Here is a 20,025-nt window from a genome sequence, read left to right on the forward strand (position 1 = left end):
AGTCGTGTCTGGAACCCCGTTGGAAAGGCCCTTTCCAAGTGATCCTGACGACCACTACCGCTGTGAAGTGTGCGGGAGTTCCCAACTGGATTCACGCCAGTCATACAAAGAAGGTGTTGTGTCCCACAGATGAGGAAGTTGAAGCGCTGAAACTGCCAGTACCTGATGACAAAGAGCCTGAAGCAGCTGAGGGTAGCAAAGAGCCTGAAGCAGCTGAGGGTAGCAAAGAGCCTGAAGCAGCTGAAGGTAGCAAAGAGCCTGAAGCAGCTGAAGGTAACAAAGAGCCTGAAGAAAGTAACGGTGACAAAGGGCTCGAAAGAGGTGAAGAAGCAGGAGAGCCTGATCAGAGGAGGGCTTTCCCAGAAGCAGACGGTACAGAAAAAGAAAAGAAAAACCTGATTGACTCCCCAGAAGGAGGGGACAAGACAGAACAGAACGAAACTGTTCAAACTTCCTCAGAAGAGATCGCAGGTCCATCAAGTGGACACAGTGCAAAGAGGAGACCAAGTGTATCACCAGTAAAATTAAGAACTAGAGAAAAGTTGAACGACAGTGAAAGGCCAAGAGTGAAAGAGAAAAGAAAGGAAGTGTCTGTCGTGGTACCAGCATCAAGTGAAGAAAAAGACTTGGCCAAAGAGGAAAGTACCAGTGAGGCAGAATCAAAGAGAGATGCAAAATTGAAAAGGAAAAGGATACCAAACAGGAGATATTCCGGTCCAGAATGGGCATATGTAGTCAATGACGATTGGACCGACGAATTTGTATCTCTTAGCCTCGAGAACGAAGAAGAAGAGATACCAATAGAAAAGAAAAGTTTTATGGACACTATTGATTGAAAGGGTGATAAATGACATTGCTTGCTATAATCTAACGTGATACAACCAGCTGAGACATTGCTAAACCGGATGAGACATTTGCTAACTTGATAAGACTTTGATAACCTGATTGACTCTTAAACCCGATTTGAGACAACGTTGCTAACTGAAAAAAAAAAAAAAAAAAGACTGAGTTATTGCCGAATTGAGACAAATGCTGCTAACCGATAAGTGACTGGGCTCCTGAAGAAAACTGTGTGAACATTGCGCTCGTTCAGCTTTGTAACTAATAGCTAAATAGTTTCTTTATAGGTGCTTCTAGCTCTCTGATTCTATACAGATCATGGCTACACAAAACAGTAGAGTGACTTATTGTAAATATGCGTGTATAGGCTTGATAACTGCATGTGTACTAATAATAATGGCAATAGTGCTTGCAACGCGTGGTAAGGGTGAGAATGAGAAAATTGATGCTTCTACTTCTGCTCCTGTTACTGTCACTGAACTAACCGCATTGAAAAGACTAGAATTAGATGAGAGACACTTGCATGATAAGAAGGAACTTTCGTATAATGTTTTCTATTGCCTACTAACAGAATATGTTGAGACTATGGATGCGAAAGATTGTTATGTGTGTACACAGATACCGACATCGGTAACGGAAGGGGTGACTTATCACCACATGCCTCTTACATATGGGATTACATGTAGTATAGTAACTTCTAGATTTTATGGTCAAACTAACATACAGTATTTTTATTCAAATTATGATGTTACCTTTGCATATGTTCCTATAATAACGCAACTAAGCCAGATTGCTAAAGATTGGGATGCTAAAATAATGAGGGAATTTTTCGAGCCAATGCAACCTTTTGAAACAGCTCACGCTCATAGGGAAAACCTTACCTGCTCGCTCTCTGCAGTAGAAATAAGCTTTTTATATCGCACAGATGATAGAAGGGCACAAATGAATACGAAATTAGAAAAAGAGCTAAGTAAGAGGACTTCAGTAGATAATTATGCTTTTGCCGCAATAAAAACACAAGGGAGAATAGCTTTAGACGCTTGGCATGTAGGGAAATTTTGTATATATCGTGGTGAATCTTATTATGATAACATTTTCGTGGGAGCGAGTGAATGTAAACATACGTTTATCTTTAAGGCCAAATGGACATTCATGCTGAACGGACTTGACCCTGTCATACCTGGTGTATATTACATTTGCGGGCATAATGCCTATTATCGTCTTCCAAAGGGATGGTGGGGGAGATGTTATTTGGGTATAGTGTTCCCAAAGGTTTATCAACTGGATGACCTATCGGTGATTCCAAAGACGTCTGGATCTCATCGTATCCAGAAAAGAGAGACCGCAGCTGCTGTGGTAGGAGATATATTTGGAGCCATGATTCCTTCATTGGGAGATGTGTTGAATTCCATCGAAATAAGAAAGTTGTCTACTATAGTGGATAACATGTTGACAAAGTTTTCAGGTGCTATAATCCTGATGGATGCTGAACTTGCAGCAGAAAGAGCTATGACTCTTCAAAACAGGCTTGCCCTAGACATTCTTTTAGCAAAGGATGGCGGCGTTTGCAAAATGCTTGGTGCGCGTCACTGTTGCACGTATATACCAGACAACAGTGTGAAGATTAAAACAATGCTTGCAAATCTAACAAAAGAGAGTGCAGACTTGAAGGAATTGAAAGAACCAGGAGTTTGGGAGAAGGTTGGAAAGGGAATTGCTTCAGTGGGAAATTGGCTGGGTGGCATTTGGAATGGAATATTACTAAGAATAATACAGGGAATACTAATAGTACTAATTTGCATCTTTGGGATTTGGGGAATAAAGAGGGGAATACTAATGATAATGGCAAGAATTAAGAGAAGGAAGGAAGAGAAAATGATGAAAAGGATGGCAGAAGAATACAAGGCAAGAACAAGGGGAACTAAAAGGCAAAGAGAACTGACAGAATTTTAAATGGAATAAAATTTGTGGGAATAGTTTTGTGTGATGACAAGTAGTCATCAGAGGAGAGATTGATGACGCAGAAACGAAGGTTTTACATTTATTAGCGCATAAACGTAGTGCCGCAATAATCAAGTGTGACTTTAACTGAACTAATAAAGATTGTACGGGGACAAATGTGCCCTCAGAGTAGTTCGCCAACATTTATAAGCGTGCTTTATATAACGTGATGTATTAGAATTGTACTAATCTGACATAACCATAAACGTGTGCCATGATTTGCTTGTTTGAAATGTTTTAGCTTAGCATAACTTTAGTGGAGGCTTCGGCCTAGTTGCCTTGTCTGACGGTTTAGATGCTCGTGTTTTTCTAATGTGCTAATAAAACGTGTATTCCTGCTTGAAGCTGTACTTTTCCAGTGAGATCGGTTCACATGCTTATCTTTAAGGTTTCGTGCCAGCCTGGCATCTTCTTCTTTGCTCCAAGGTCAATCTGCAGGTGCAGACAATGGAAGCTCTGAAAGTGAGTTAATTGGTAAAATATGTTGCAACTTACGTTCCCGACTCCAAGGATAATGTATGCCTAGGTAGAAGCTTGTGAATTGTTGTTTTTGATTGGACAATTTGAAGCCAACCTATGAACCCTCCAATGGAAGACCCTACTGGATTTGAACTGTTGTTTATTTAAACCTGGTGCACAAGAAGAAAGCAGCCATTACCTATTGGGCATCAGCCATTGGCCATTACCCACTGCACCCATGGAGGACATTATTGCCATTACCCATTAGTCATCAGACATTAGCCATTTTAGCCATCAGCCTTTGGCCATTACCCGCCATTTGCAGGACATTGCAGCCATTATGGCCCATCTTGCCGACTTCGTCATTTTGCCATCTTCTACGATGCCAATTGATGTTCGACGCCATTTTGAATGAGACTTTGATGCTTTCTCTAATCGAGAGAAAAAGAGACTTTAAGTAATTCTCGCCCTAGAGACTTTAACTTTGATCTGCCCCTTTGCATAAAGTAGTAGTTTTGTCCTTTTATCTTGCCGCTGTGAGGCAATTGCCCCGTCCACCCTGCCCCCTTTGCCCCGTCCCATGCTGATGGAAACCGGTACCTGTGAGACGAAGACTTCCTTGAATGCTGATTGAATTTGGTAAATATGAAAGGAAAATGTACAATTGCATTGTGTTTCTTTTTAGGTAACCAACTGCTGATTTTTGATAAGAGCCCTAGTTAGTAGTTTTCCAAATCTATGTTGCTAAATTGTTTTTGCATGAAGTCCCACATGCAGATGCTAATTTGAGGTTAGATGAGGATTCATTTGTTGCACGATGCAATTTGAGACCTTGTTATGCTGACTAATGTATGCAATTAGCTCATTACAGATTATAGTTTTAGTGGTTTGCGTTGCTATTATCGAATGCATTGTTATTCAAATGCTGCATAGATTGCATCTTTTTCGCCGTTATGGACAGCTATTAATGTTCATTTACATATATCATTTGGTGTTGAGACACATTTATATCGTGCTAGCTTTGTTAATATAGGGAAATAAATTCATTAACTTTGAATGAACTGGTGTGGTTATTCATGGCCGAAAGGTCATGGTTCGCCGAAATGTTTTCTGGATTAATTGTGAAGTGTTATGTTGATCAGGGCATTGCTTATGTTCGTTATTGATTATTGATTTGATTAAATTGACTAATCTCGGGTGAAGAGAGCCCCACTTGGTCAAAAGATTCATCGACCCAAGAGCGTCCAAATACAGGTAATTTATTAGTACGGAACGCTCTATCACCATTCCTTGGCTGAGTCACAGCTCTAAAACATTCAAGGCGTTGTGGCTGTCTTCTTTGTACATGTCCCCTCTGAGTATAAAGAAAAAAGACAAACATTCAAGTTGGTGAAAAGCACTGTGCAAGTTTATCATAGGTCTTTCGCCACTGCTGAACCTGCTTTTATCTCTCTTTACAACTAACACAATGGGAAAGGTTTCATCTTTGTTGTTTTAGAGCCGGAATGGTTTGGCAGCTCCTGAGCTATAGGAGTCAACTTGGAGCTTTTGGGGGGACCGGCTCCGCCCTGTTCTTGCAACTGGGTATCTGCGCAGTCACTCTTGCACTATATGTTTTTTCGCACTCATTTTATCTATCCCCATAGTCTATTTCTCAAACCCCTTTTAAAATCACTGTCTCCATAGATGTGGAGAGGCCTTGTTTTATTTGCAATTATTAAACACTCCAGATATTTGTTTTAGGGTGTGCTCATTTGTCAAAGCAGCAGTCCGAGCCAGGAACAGTGTGGAGGGGTAGTTGTCTTCGTATAATCATGTAATAGTGACTCAGGGACTCATTTCGAGTTTGGCGGGCGGAGGATGGAAGACTGCCAGTTCGGTCTTCTGCCCGTATGGCCCTATTCTGAGTTTCCTTCTGGCCTTGCAGGAAACTACCCACAACTTTGATGCCAGCTTGTAATCGAGCCATCAGGAATGTCGCGGTGCGTTGGGTACAGCAGCCCCCAAAGTGCTTTTCACTGTCCAGTATGCGGACAGTGAAAAGCGCTAAGGGGCTGCCCAGGGGGAATCCTGCACTGCCCTTGCCATAGGGGCCCGACGCCCCGTCACTGCCAGCAGTGTAGCTGCTGGCAATGAGGGGATTTGTAATCCCCAGGGCAGCACAGCGAGCAGCGCTGCCCTGGTGGATTACAACCGCCGGTACTGCCACGCCTTCGGTGACATGGTGGTTCCAGCAGTCGGACCGTGGCGCATTCGCCACAGTCGTAATGTCATGGTTGGACTGCCACTTTGGCGGCGGTACGACCGCAACCGCAAGGCTGGCTCTCTGAAGACCACCAGCCACGTAATGAGGGCCTCAATGTGATTCTTTGTTTATGGCACGTTTTTGTATCTTAATAATTGTCGTTTTAATGATGCTCTTTTTATATTGTATTATTTTCTTGCGGTATGCACCTTATATGTGCGCTGTCAACTGTAATCAAATATGTCCTCCAACACACTGTCAGGCAGTATGATTGTTTAAGTGGTTAACGTGCTAATTTATCCTTGAAGTACTTATGCCACAGATGAGCATGGCTGTTTTTAATCTGTAATTTTTTTAGATTATTTTAGTCCATGCTTGTATTTGATTGAACTGTGTCTTTTGTGGCCATGTATGGCCGAATAAAGATTTTGAACCTGAATTTTTCACACCTAGGTATTTTAAGGTCGCAGTTCTTTGAAAATATTGCTAATATTTGAGCCCTGTCCAAATGCTAGCTTGAATGTGAGAACTACAGGAACAAAACTACTTCAGCTGATCTCTCTTCTGACCTTGACCAAAAGAAAAGCCTCAAGTCCGTCACCCTTGCTGGGGTCCAATCAGAAAGTTTGGTTAGGGAAGGTCTGGTGACAGTGAATCAAAGCTTTCATCTGAACGAGCTACTATAGTCTTCTGCGTCGACCCTCAGTATCTTTATTTTAGATTTGTCATTATTTGACAGAGTGTCATTGAGAAGGCATTGGACTATGTCTTTCTATATCTTTTTGTTTATTTTGTGCTTGCCACTGAGGTAGGGTGTTGTGAAAGAGGCACTCTTACAGAGTGGTGAGCTGTGTGACAGCAGTCCGGTGTGGAAGTGATGGTGTGGGTCTGTGGGTGTGGTGGGTCCTCCTAGAATGCTGGTGGGTCAACTTGGTTGACAGAGTACAGGGAGGGTAAAAGAAGAAAGTTGTGTAGCCCGTTAGGTCACGTGTGACATTGTTGTTATGTTCACCATGTCAGATAATCATCAAATTGTTCTATTTTGTGTGATAGTACTAAACACTGATTACAAACAGCAGTCACCTGCAAAATGAAAAAGGAAATATCTGATAAAACTTGCTTACCGAAGTCCAGAATCTTCTGTAGGGATTGTATAATCCTCTTTAGGATGATAACCAGCTGAGTTCTGGTCAGATCATAGCGATCCCCTGTTCATGAAACTGGTATCCTACGTCTCAGTCCTCCTCTTGGGATGTTTCCAAGCATGTTGATTACTAGGGTAGATAGGTTTTTGCTGTGTTGGTATTTCACCATTTTATACTAATACTACATTACATCTAAAGACCAAACCAAAAGTTTCTTGTGATTTTTCAAGAAATCATGCTTAAGTTGGTTACCTTAGATCACTGGTTGATAATTGGTGGTAATTTTAATAGCTTGCTCACTAAGCAATTTAGTACACCAATAGGTTCTATTTGGCCTCTGAGTGGCATGTTCACAAAGCTATCTCTGTAATAATGGATAGTAGGCCTGCCAATTCCTGACAGGTGAAGAACCTTAACACATGCCTCCACCTACTTCTCATTCCCATACAAATCCTATCTAGGATTAATGTCTCATTGGGTGCATTCAAATGATCATATGCTGAAATTAATATTATAATGGTTCCAAACTAGTCACCTGTAGCTCTTTATGTAAAACTTCACTGTTGCCCACTTCCCAGAACTGGCTATTTTAGTTGTATGTGTTCTTAAAGATAACGCTATAGTGCCTTTTCAGCTGTTTAAAAAAAAAAAAAAAAAAAAAAAAGAAGACATAGCATGCTATACAATTAGCTATGCTACCATTTCCCATCCTCTTTTTTCGATACTTTTGAAGCTGAAATTCAGTGTCATACTCTATCTTCCAATGTTTTAAAGGAAAGGTAGCCAGAATCATCTCTATGTTAAACTCAGCTGAAGAGAACCACGAGCAGATGAAATGGGCCAGAGATTATTGACCATTATCACTAATGATCAAAAGAGACATGCAATCAATCTTACACTTATTATTTCTCCATTCTTTAGAGGTAAAGATTATTGGTCTGGGAACACAGGACAAGCTGACCATTCTACAAGGATGTCCTGGATTCCCTGGATCCCCTGGAACCAAAGGAGAAGCAGGAATCCCCGGAATGAAAGGTATACAACTGTGTAAAATGAGAGGGAGTACTGTTTTGCTGTTGCAAAACCAGATGTCAGAATTAAGGAGTGCTCCAAGTGACTGTAATACACGCAAATGCTGAGCGATATAAACTAGTATGGGTCAATTTCTGTCTCTCACAGACTCTCAAACAGGTGAGACTGAGAGACTTGCAGTGAGGCAACAATTTCTCAATGCATGCGTGTTCCAACAGCACATAGTGAACAGAGGAGCTTTAAAGTGGGGACCATCCAGCAAGCAGTAATTCCATAGAACAACAGCAGATGCATATTCTGTCTACAAGATCCACCAACTGACTCCTCAATTACACCACTTACATTCCACTGTATCCTTAGTAACTTCCATTTCCATTACACTTCAGTGCACCATCTAGTAGAAAACACATATCCAATACAACACATCTGTTTGAGTACTATTGACTTTGGTAATTGTTACATTTGCTACCTACAGCACCTAGAAATGGCAATTCTGTACAAGTGAAATTGACACAATTAAACAATTACAACATTGAAATAAAAAAGAACAATTACAAATGTCTAGAGGATCAGTTAAAGGGCAATAGGAACCTTGCACTGCCCTTCCGACTTCTTCAAAGAAACCCTTAACATGATCAATAATTTTTTGACCGTGTGCTTTATGAAGCACCACTTACAATCCTCCCTACCTGTTGATCATAACCATATGCACTTGCCTCTCACCAAGATCCACTCTAGCATACTTAATTACATTTATTTAACCTGTAAGGTGGACAGCTCCTGTTTGTCTGTTTACTACACTTGAGCCACCACACTCACCAACCTTCCACTACACATAAATTCTAAGCTCCAAATTTCTGCATAGGTTATGGCTCTTGTGACACTCAAACTTACACCATCCTTCACGTACAACTGAAACTTGGATTTTACAGTTGAAATATCCCTAACTCACATGACCTGGCATTCAAAACCTCCAGACTCAGAAAGGGTATGATCTTGATCTTGGGCTTCCTTCCAAGAAATACGTGGAATGGGCCCTGCCCATTGTGAAAAAGGTGCTGTTATGATAAGATAACAATGTATTTTATAACGCTTGCGTCTGAAGCCAAGCATTAAACACAAATTAAAAGCACACTTTGACTCATCTATCCAGTCTTTTCTATTGACCATTCTTCTGTGAGTAGTACAGTGCTACATACTTTTGTTCTATGTCAATTCACATCAGAAAATCTCCCTTTAGAATGAACTGCAGACTGTTTTCAGAATTAATCTATGCCTGACTCTGTTCAGGGATCCACAGGGCTGACACTGGTTACTGGGCCCCAACCACGGAGATTGAGACTGTGTGCCACTAGTTTACTGATGTCATTCCTACCGTGTCTCTGCAAACTGCAGTTAGCTCTCAAGCTAGAGAGTGCAAGCAGTGAACAGCTTCTCAGGGAGGTTGTCTGGGGAACATGAGCTCAGAACTCATAAATCAGCAAGCAGACACAATAACTTTGATGCCAAGACCAGTGCTTGTCTTTTAGAAAAAGGAATTACCTAAGACCAGTGCTTAAGAAGAACTAATCAGCAGCATCTTACTAACATAGTGTTTAAGGAATTTCTAAAGCTACCCCTATCTTTATCCTCCTCTTTTCAGTGTCTGGATCTCCACTCTGTGCCACAGCATTAGAGGGAATGCACTTTCAATGTCTGGGGAAGCTGGCCTCAACATTCATTTTGTGACATGGAAAACCTGGGTCCAGATCCTACCACAGCACATATAATACATGCACACTACACATGCACACACATTCAACGTGTACAGAAAATGTCAGCAAAATGTTCTGGGTACCCACATACCAGCAGAATGTGTCTTGAAAAGGGCCAGTAGGCTGTTGTTGGGGTGGTAATGTTCCCTGCATGGCAAACGACCATGTCCGCTGCACTGTGTACCTTACTCTGTATATCTGGTATCCTGATGTTTCCTTGTTGGCCTTGGCGTCACACTGATGTAGAGTATCTGCAGAGGCCTAGGCCTGTCTGTAACAATGAGCAGTCCCTCAACTTGTCCGGTGTCCTGAAGGGGTGCACCAAGTGTACCCTCTTTCAGACAGAAGACTACTGTCTCTGTCTTTTGGTTTAGCAAATAGAGTGATGGTGGCAGTATACCATTGTTTAAGCATCAGTAGCCTTACCAGGTCTTTTTATCTGAGTAACTAAAATGAGGACTACTTTCCCACTCATATACGGTTTTTATTTCCTGTGTTTACCCAGTCCTTTGCCATAACACACTAAGCCCATATTTAGGGTTTGATTTTGACCTTGGCGGATGGGATATTCCGTCACAAATGTGAGGGATATCCCACCCTCCGGTTTATAAGTTCCATAGGATATAATGGAACTTGAAATGCAGCGGACGGGATATCTGTCACATTTGTGACGGAGTATTCCATCCGTCAAGGTCATAATCAGGCCCTTAGTGTGTTGTTGTGTCTAGCCTGCATACTACACACACAGTCCATGTGAGTGAGCCACAGTAATGACAGGCTGTAGGATCCATTTTGGATACCCCTGACTTGGCCTTGCATAAGATAGAGGGTGACTATTTTGCTTTCAGGCAGTGGAAGTGCATTGCTCACATTGATGTAGATGGAGAGAGAAGACCTACATTCCAACGTGAGCAGAGAGGAGACGTGGCTCCTTTAGATAGTCTATGTAACTTGAAGGAGACTTACACATTGAAATGAGGGGAGATGAGACAGGGCCCTTTAGATAGTCTTTGAGTTAATTTGGTTAACAAGAAGTTGCTGATTAGCCTTCCAGAGCACTGCTATTTGGTGGACGGTAGGGGTGAGTGATGGGACTGCATACTCTGTTGTGAAAGGTGAGGGCGCCATTTGACAAGACCTATATTTTTGTCTTTCTCTGATTACTTCTTCAGTTGGACTGATGATAGCCAGCTCCTGAAACCTCACACCTCTTTGTGCCTTTGTTGTGCATGCTCCAGGATGGAGATGACTCTGCTGTGAGGAGCATCACTTTCAACAAAAAACAAATGCTGTGCATTGAGAACAGCCTGGAAAGTACAGTTGAAACAACCACTTCAAACCAGTTATATTATTCCAGACTTATTACGCAACTGTGTTGTTCCAGTTCAAAGTCTTCTCCAGCAAAGGAAGGGAGTTCTCCCAGAGCACCCAGTGGGCTTCTGTGCAACCTTGGTTTGTCTTCTGCCTATAATCCGGCCCTCCAGAGCAAAGGAAACATCAACCGAAGCCTGGATCCCTTGCTGGAAAAGATGTGTACCTGTCCTGTCCACCTAAGAGGCTCCCTGATGGAAGAAGCTGACATACCCTTCAACTGAGAGACTGTCCAGGAAGGAGTGAAGTGGAGACTGTCCTCAAGAGTGTGCAAGAGTGCTCCAGAGTTCCAGACTTCTTGAATATAGTCCGGAAAGGATTTATTCACCCTTTTTTAGAATGATTGAACTGTGCTTGTGCTCAATTTGTGCTACTTCTTTCCAACTGTAGAGATAGAAGGAGAGCACCCAGAACTGGACTTTGGGGAAAGCAAGGGAGTGGTGTGATTGTAACATTTGATAAAGTAGCACCCAGAGACACTGACTTGTTTACATTATTAGTAGTGTGTCATTTTGGTACCCTTTTGAGATTAAAGTGCCATGGGCAAGACGTATCAAAAAACCGATCTGCCTTTCTTAAATAGTGAATTTTAAGAAATCGCTTTTTAAGAAATGCAAAATAGTATGTATGATTTTTGCAATTCGGTAATAGCAATTTCATAAAATTCTCAAATGCTATTACTGAATCGCAAATAGAGAATCTGACCCCATTCGCACCTATGGGCCTGTTGTGAATGATTTTGCATTTCTCAAATTGCGAATTCCAGTTAGGAGTTCGCAAATTAGGAAATGCAAATCCTAGGGTGCTGGGGGGCCTAAGGCTCCCTCTGCTGCACCCCAAAAATATTTTTACAGACATGTGAAGCACACACATGCCTTAGGGGCATGTGTGCACTACATGTCAATTTTAAAAATGCATTTTTAAAATTTGCACATGGTTACCACCAAACTTTAGTTTGTGGTAATTGCATTTCCTAAATGCCCAATTCGCATTTATGAAATGCTTGACACATGTGCATTGGAAATCGCAAATAGGAATTCTCTATTTGAGATTTCCAATTTAGAGAATCGCTATTTTAGCGTTTCCTTAAACTTGCACTGCAAATGCCTTTCATACATTGTAAAGGCATTTTTGAATTCGCAAACGGCCGAATTTTGCAATTCGCACCGTTTGCGGATGCAAAAAAGCTTGATACATCTGGTCTTTTATTTAGTAAAATATTTGAACAAAAAGAAGCACTGGGTTAAATATAAATATTTGGTATCAAACTTCCCAGCACAGTAAACCCAAACTGATGCCTGTGTTGGATTTATTGAAAAATTCACTCAGAGGGCATCTGAGAGATGCCTCCTGTACTTTAGCCAAACATCTAGTGCAGGACTGACCAATCTGTGCCAGCCTGCCACTTCCAGAAGAGTTTGTGACCTCATGGGGTGAGAGCCTTTGTACGTGCTCTCTGTGGCCAGAAACAAAGCCTGCACTGACTGGAGGTGTTTCACACAACCCCCCCTGCAGGAACTGTAACACCTGGTGGTGAGCCTTAAAGGCTCAAGCCTCTTGTCACAGTGCCCCAGGGACCTCCAGCTAGTGGAGATGCCCGTCCCCCGGACAAAGCCCCACTTTTGGCAGCAAGTCCAGTGGGAAAATTAGGGAAAACAAGGAGGAGTGACCATTTCAGCTGGGCCCACCTCTAAGGTGTCCAGAGCGGGCATGACCCCCTATTTGCTAAATCCTCTATCTTGGTTTGGTGGACAGAGACCAATAGGGTTAGGTCTGTGTCCCCCTCCCCAAAGAGAGAGTACACCGGAAGGGTGTAGTCACCCTCAGGGACAGTAGCTATTGGCAACTGCCCTCTGACACCTGTAATGCCTCTAAATCCAGGATTTAAGGGCTCCCCTGAATCTAGCTCATCAGATTCCTGGCAACCTCACAAGAAGAAAGAAGAAAGAAGAAGGACTGCTAAGCTGACCCCCAGCAGACAAGACTGAAGATCCAAACTAACCAGAGTTGTCTCCAGCTTCTAAAGCCCTGCTAAAAGAAGGTGACGCATCCTTAAGGACCAGCAACCTCTGAAAAGCCTCAAGAGGTCTGCCTACATCCCAGAGGACCATGAACTCCCGTGGACAGTGACCCTGTCCAAGAAGAAACTCCATCCAAGGACTCCAGAGCCTCCCTTGATCCGACAGTCCTGTACACTCCGCACCAGACACCTTTGGCCCGTGTCCAGGTGGACCAACTGACTAGAGTTGGTCCCCAGGCGATTCTGAGCAAGTGCCCATCCTAGGTTGACCCCCCCTGTCCAACACAACAACCCCCTCTGACCGTGACAGAACCGGACAAAGATTCCCAATGCCAAAAGATGCCCATGCACCCGCAGCCTCCTGGCCTTGGGGAATCTGAACTTCAGTGCACCAAAGTTCAGTAGGCAACCCTCCTCCTTGTCCAGCTTTTGGTTTCCCCGAATGACCCCTTGGACTTCACCTGCAACATTTTTGTAATCCCCGGGGTTCCCCTACAGGAAAGCATTGGAAGCCCAACACTGTGTTTACACCCTGCACCTGGCCGCCCCCGCACCACTAAGGGTGTGTGTTTGGTGTTGACCTGTGGCCCCCTGTTGCTCCTCTAAACCCCCCAAGTCTGCCCTCTGAAGACACGGGTACTTACCTGCAAGCAGGCCTGATTCCTAGTGCCCCCAGTCTCCATAGGAGCCCATGTTAAATCAACCTCAAGTTTGACCTGTGCACCCGGCCGGGCTCGTGTTGCTGGTGGTGGGTGTTTGGGGTTAACTTGAAGCCCAACCTATGTACATCCTAACCCCCAGAGACTGGACCTGTAAGTCTTGTACTTGCCTTGAAGCTGTGCTAGCCTTTCTTCCCCCCTTGAACTGTCTTCATCATCTCAAACAATACACCACCTCACTCCATGTTGAGGTACCTACATTTAAATCCATTCTGCAGTCTTATCATTCTAACACACCATCCTTCATAACAAATATTGCCTACACTACAATGGTCTTTTATACATTTATATTGAGTACTTTAAGTATACATCAGTTATCATATAAGTGAACAATATCAAAACAGGTACAACAAACTAATAACTGATGTAAATCTTTAAGCATAAAAGCTCTGAAATTATTTTAGATTATAACAATAAGGAAGAAACAACAGGAGTAAACAACTGATTAAATCTACTGAGATAGACACTTAGAAAGTGCCCATAAGATATAGACAGCAAATATTCAAAATACCCCACAAGGAAAGAATTGCACACTAACTAATGAAAGTATTATTACTCATTCTTTGTAAATCAGTCATTGAGAGGGCATATACCAGATCATTCCTCATCACAGTCTGTTTTTGTCTGCCTTCTTGGTGTTTCTCCACTTTCAAACTATTTCTTCTAGGGCCGCCATTATCGCTAATGTACAAAGTGTCAACTTATTTTTAGTCAGGTCAAGCTCCTCCGTATGTCTAAAGTTGCCATATGTGGGTCCAGGCGTCTCTCACCTCCAGCTCTCATCACATTTTGAGTAGAAAATGATCGCTTTATGTATATCACAATAATAATAAATAAACTACTTTGGACACCTATTAATAGAACCCTGAACTAGGTTGTGAAGGATGTCTGTGTCAAGAAGGAAATATCATGCATCAGTGATAAATAATATACTAACATCTACAGGGTAACAGTACCATCTCTGCTTTATGTTTTTTTCTATTTAGGAGTAAAAGGGGACCCAGGCATTCCTGGAAAAATGGGCCCAGCAGGAGAAACGGGTAAAGATGGAAACAATATTATTTAATTTTGAATTGTATTTTGTTTCTTTTGCCTAACTAACTCTTAGCCACCTGATGCTCACATCTAACTCTTCTCTGAAAATCAAAATACAAGTTACCATCTAAGGTGGTGGAAGAAGTTTTTACTAAGCATTTGGAATACAAAACATTGTGATAGTATTAACTATCTGTGGGGAAACATTTGGGTCTTCATCTCTATCTAGAATTTTCAGAAGTCAGCTTGAGATGAAAGCTGTGGAAAAGTGTTTCATTGCTGTGAGATGTCAATGTAGAGGGGCTTTCCTGCCAAGCATGCACACAGAATTATACTTATGATTATATTATTTGTGAAGTCCCGTTCTAGCTGGTAAAGTGATACCATTGGAAAAGGCTATAGGTAACTGTGGTTGACCTCTTTACTGCTCTTTATCATGAGAAGATTAGATCAGACTTAGTGGCTTTCAACTAAATGTCTTTTGCTAGAAAACATAAATCCAACTCAGAAATATTGAAAGATAAAAAAAATAACGTATTACATCAAAACATTTTCAAATGAAGAAAAAGAGGTGTGAAACAGTTGAAATATATCATTCACATTTATTATGTTCGGGAAATGAAATGGGTCAACTTTCCTTTCTCTATTTATAGATCAGTTTTTAGGTAAGTTACCCAAACCCATCATTCAGTTAAATTTTAGGTATTGTCTTCCGAGCCCCTTCATAGGTTATACATTGGTGTTCAACTGCATGGTATTGTAATGGAGAAAATCTGTTTGTTGAACATCTGAGAGCACTTGCACATTTACTGTTGGCTGCTAATCATTTCAGTTCAATAAACCTTATTCGGCAAAAGCCATAAAAGTCATAAAATCAACTCAAACATGTACAATAATAAAAATATAACTTCTCTATGGGAATCAATAACAGATAAAATCATCAAAATCATTTGCAGTTAAATCTTTATCTCTCCAAAGATTTACCTAATTGCTAAAAATTATCTTGGTGTTAAAACGCCATATAAAATCTGTCATATGACAAGTCTCTGCAAGGATTCCAATTGTAACTGATGTGGACTGATATTTAACCTACACACTTCAAAAACCAGGGGGAAAAGCATAAAACACAAATTTATCGGAACAGCACAAAGGGCCAGATGTATCAAAATATTTTGCACTCGCGATCGAAATCGAAATCGGCCGTTTGCGAGTGCAAAATCGTGGTCTGCAATGCATCAAAGGCATTCGCAGACCACAAAATAGAAATCGCAAAAATTGCGATTTTTTGCGTTGCGACCAGGATTTTGCGAATCGTATTTTGCTATTCGCAAAATCCAGGTTGCAAGGCAATTCTGCAAAAAATCGCAAATTGCGATTTTTCGCAGAATGGTATTTTGCACATGCAAAATACCATTGTCTGCAATCAGGTGGTAACCTGGTGCAAAATTTAAAAATGCAGTAAAACTGCATTTTTAAATGTAATATGTAAAGCACACATGCCCTTTTGGAATGTGTGTACTTTACATGGTAAAAAAAAAAAAATTGGGGTGCAGGAGAGGGGGCCTTAGGCCCCCAGCACCCTGGTCTTTTGCATTTCCCAAATTGCGATTTCTGGTTCAGAAATCGCAATTTAGGAAATGCAAAAAATTTGCAGCTATGGGCCAACAGGCCCATAGCTGCAAATGGGGCCAGTATCGCAATTTGCGATTCGGTAATTGCATTAGCGATTTTTAAGAAATCGCTATTACAGAATCGCAAATGTGATACATGGCCCTTTGCGATTCGGTAATAGCGATTTCTTAAAAATCGCAATTACCGAATCGCAATAGGCCAGAATCATACATCTGGCCTAAAGTGACTTGTGTTTTGTTTTTAGAATTTCATTCTAACAGAACAGTTAAGTCGTGCTACCAGGCTTTTTGCAATGAAAAGACCACTTTGAGATGTTCAATGTTCAGATCTCTTCAAACCATTTCCTAAGTTCCTAGGTGGACTTAATATAATTTAGGGCCAGATGTAGCAACCCGTTTGCGAGTCGCAAATGGCGAAAATCGCCGTTTGCGACTCGCAAACGTGGGTTAGCAATTCAGAAATGCATATTGCGAGTCGTTACCGACTCGCAATATGCATTTCCGACTTGCAAATAGGAAGGGGTGTTCCCTTCCTATTTGCGAGTCGCATTGGGATGCAATACCATTTGCGACCGCATATGCGGTCGCAAATGGCATCGCAGTTACCATCCACTTCAAGTGGATGGTAACCCAATCGCAAATTGGAAGGGGTCCCCATGGGACCCCTTCCAGTTTGTGACTGGACCCCAAAATATTTTTTCAGGGCAGGGAGTGGTCCAAGGGACCACTCCCTGCCCTGAAAAAAACCCGAAACTAAAGGTTTCGTTTTTTTTTAAAGTGCAGCTCGTTTTCCCTTAAGGAAAACGGGCTACAATTCAAAAAAAAAAAACTGCTTTATTTAAAAGCAGGTCGCTAACATGGAGGTCTGCTGACGTCAGCAGGCCTCCATGTTAGCGAGTGCCTATACTCGCAATGGGGCCGCAATTTGCGACCCACCTCATGAATATTCATGAGGTGGGTCATTGCGACCCCATTGCGAGTTGCAGTCGGTGTCTGAGACACCGTACTGCATAGCAATTTGCGACTTGCAAATTGCGAGTCGCAGGGACTCGCAATTTGCAAGTCGCAAATTGCTTCTTTGCTACATCTGGCCCTTAATACTGCATGACAAATCTCTAATGTAGATAGTCTCAATAAAAATTCTCCTCCTAATTTTTGCTGTCTGATATTTGACCTGCGCATTATGGGAATCAGAAAAAAGAACCTGGACGGCTCATTTTATAATGAGCAGAACAATATAAAGTGGCTTGTGCTCTGTTTTGATCGATTATTACATCAGCATGGGGGTAGGTCATGCTGCCAAATGTTTTGTGTTGGAAAAGCTGCCTTAAAGTGCACAGTGCACATCCTAAAATGACAGATAAAACCGATGGTTTGTGTCAGCAAACCACAATAAATATGGTCGAGGGTTCTAGTAGTTGACACTAATGAATAACTCACAACTGTTTGTAAATCCTGTACCCTCACCAGCCTTGCTTCCATACGGTGCTCAAGACAGCACTTTTTCACTGTTTCTTTAGACTTATTTAAACATTGCAGTTAAGTTCTATAACGTTTTTAAAAATACAAAAAACATGATTTTACTTAAAACAAACATTATTATCTGCATAATCCTTCTTTTGGCCAGAGCCTGGCGCCCCCAGAATCACACAGGGCACCCCTAGGGGCCCACCCTCCAGCCCCCCAGTTTGAAGGCCCCTGCTCTATCGGGTCAAGGATAGGACCTTGGTATTAGTTACTTTTAAATAGTTCAAAATAGCTCGATTTTCACTGGCCACATCTCAGCTTTTCCATTCTAGAGAACACAGGCCTATCATTTCACCTCAATCCTGACCTGCAACAAACCCTGCTATGCCAGGACTGCAACACATACAGAGTAATGGCAAAATATCTCACTGCTGTCCTGCACCACAACCCAGGGGAAAGTACCTCATTATTAACCTATAGCACCATCTGATTTGAAAATGCTGTTTCCACTGGGACAACAGTCCGCCATAGATAGTCAGCTGTGACATAATGCCTCAGTTGTGTTCTGGCCTACCCTGTGTTTTCCTGCTCAGGTGACTCAAACCTTGTGTGTGTGTATGTTTGTGTGTGTAAAGAAGGTGGAACATCTTCCTACACTACTGGTTTGCAATAAAGTCAACTTGATGATAATTGCTGAACGTTGTATGAACAGAATGAATAGATCAGAGGGAGAATACTTCACTACATGCAAAACATTTCAGTACTTTGAAAACTCGTACATTACCTGTTTGCCACTGGGAAGTTTGGTTTATACATCAGTTACTTGAAGTCAGAGCAATGAAAGGTATGGTTTGCAAACTGTGGTCCTATTCACAAATGGTGCAAAAGTACTACTCATATACCACAACAATCTATTCATAAACCAACATCATTAGATCACCTCTGCTATCTTTCCTATGCAGAAATCTTCACCCCGGTGAAATCTCTGCACAAGTACATGAGTGTAAAACCTGTCAGCCTTTGGTGTAATGTTCTCCCAGATTTTTTCCCTTCACCTCTACTGTTTGATGAAATGTGTTTTTTTGGGTTTACCACTCTGTGCAGTTTACCACTGCTAACCAGTGCTAAAGTACTTGTGCTCACTCCTGAAAACATTATAAACTTGCCAGCACCTGATTACACATTTAATTTACTTTTGGGTCCCAGTAAAGTGGTACAGCATGTACCCGGGTCTGCACTTTAAATGCTGCCAGTAGGCTTGCAGCACGTATTATGTCACCCACTTAAGTAGCCCTTTAAACGTGTCTTAGGCCTTCTATTGCAGCCTGTTTGCAGTTTTAAACTGCCATTTCAGCCTGACCAAATAAACCTTTTGCCAGGCCTAAGACTCTTTTATTAATTTGCATGTCACTTCTGAGATAGGCCCTAAACAGCCATAAGGGCAGAGTGCAGTGTATTTAAAAAGTCGGACATGACCTTTTAAGTTTTACATGTCCTGATAGTGAAAAACTCTTAAATTTGTTTTTCACTACTGCAAGGCCTATCTCTCCCATAGGTTACCATATTACATTTAATAAGTGATAACATTTGTTTGGGAAAAGATAACAACATAATGTTCAGTCTCAAGAGAGTTGTAATTTAAAATCCTCTAGAATGTTGACATTTTCTTGTTCTAACCATTTGATGTCTGCAGCATGTTTCCTGGGCTACATCACTGTGATTAGAGTTGCCTTTTGTGTATTTCTCCCAGAACAAGGGGGACTAGAGGTGGGCAGGGTGGGCCATCCTGCCAAGATGAGTGAGGCAGAGCTGTTCCCTGCCCCACTTACATTTCAAAGATGCTGCTTCAGCGCATTCACAAAGAACTTCACAATAGCTTTTTGTTTCCCCAGACCCATTGGAGCCTGGGTGTGGGAGGAAGGAAATTCCAGAACTAACTGTGGGTGGGGGCTGTAGAAGATTTTTCCTCTTCAAAGCTGACAAACGATATCAAAATAGGACCCTCGGGCTATTTGAGGACTGTTTTGCACTTCAGAGTACTGCCTGCTGCTCCCAAAGGATTGCAGTACTGTTTGAAGCCTGCCTTGCTGCTGGGACTCAGGACTACCAGAGTGATTCCAGGGGCTAGTTGGCTGGCCTCCTGTTCTGAGCTACAGAGACACCAAAAGTTCCAACAACTTGAACCCAGCTTCTGAATCCTACCTGAAGTGAGTCTTATCCTCCAAGTGGTGTCCACACAGTCCTGGACCCTTGGAAGTGGTGTTAAAGGTGCCCAAACAACAAAAATCCAAAACATGGGACTTGGA

At 42.0% G+C, this 20,025-nt stretch overlaps 1 protein-coding gene across 1 annotated transcript in view; it reads left to right on the plus strand.

Annotated features, from left to right (window-relative positions):
• LOC138301223 (ficolin-1-B-like) overlaps window positions 1–20,025 on the plus strand; it is a 172,817-nt gene that overhangs the window by 14,643 nt on the left and 138,149 nt on the right. Inside the window, exons 2-3 of the mRNA XM_069241468.1 lie at window positions 7,612–7,725; window positions 14,573–14,626. Coding sequence (XP_069097569.1) covers window positions 7,612–7,725; window positions 14,573–14,626 — 168 coding nt within the window. The remainder of the gene's footprint in view (window positions 1–7,611; window positions 7,726–14,572; window positions 14,627–20,025) is intronic.

This window comes from Pleurodeles waltl, chromosome 6, assembly GCF_031143425.1.
Source record: "Pleurodeles waltl isolate 20211129_DDA chromosome 6, aPleWal1.hap1.20221129, whole genome shotgun sequence".
NCBI classification, from domain to species: Eukaryota; Metazoa; Chordata; class Amphibia; order Caudata; family Salamandridae; genus Pleurodeles; species Pleurodeles waltl.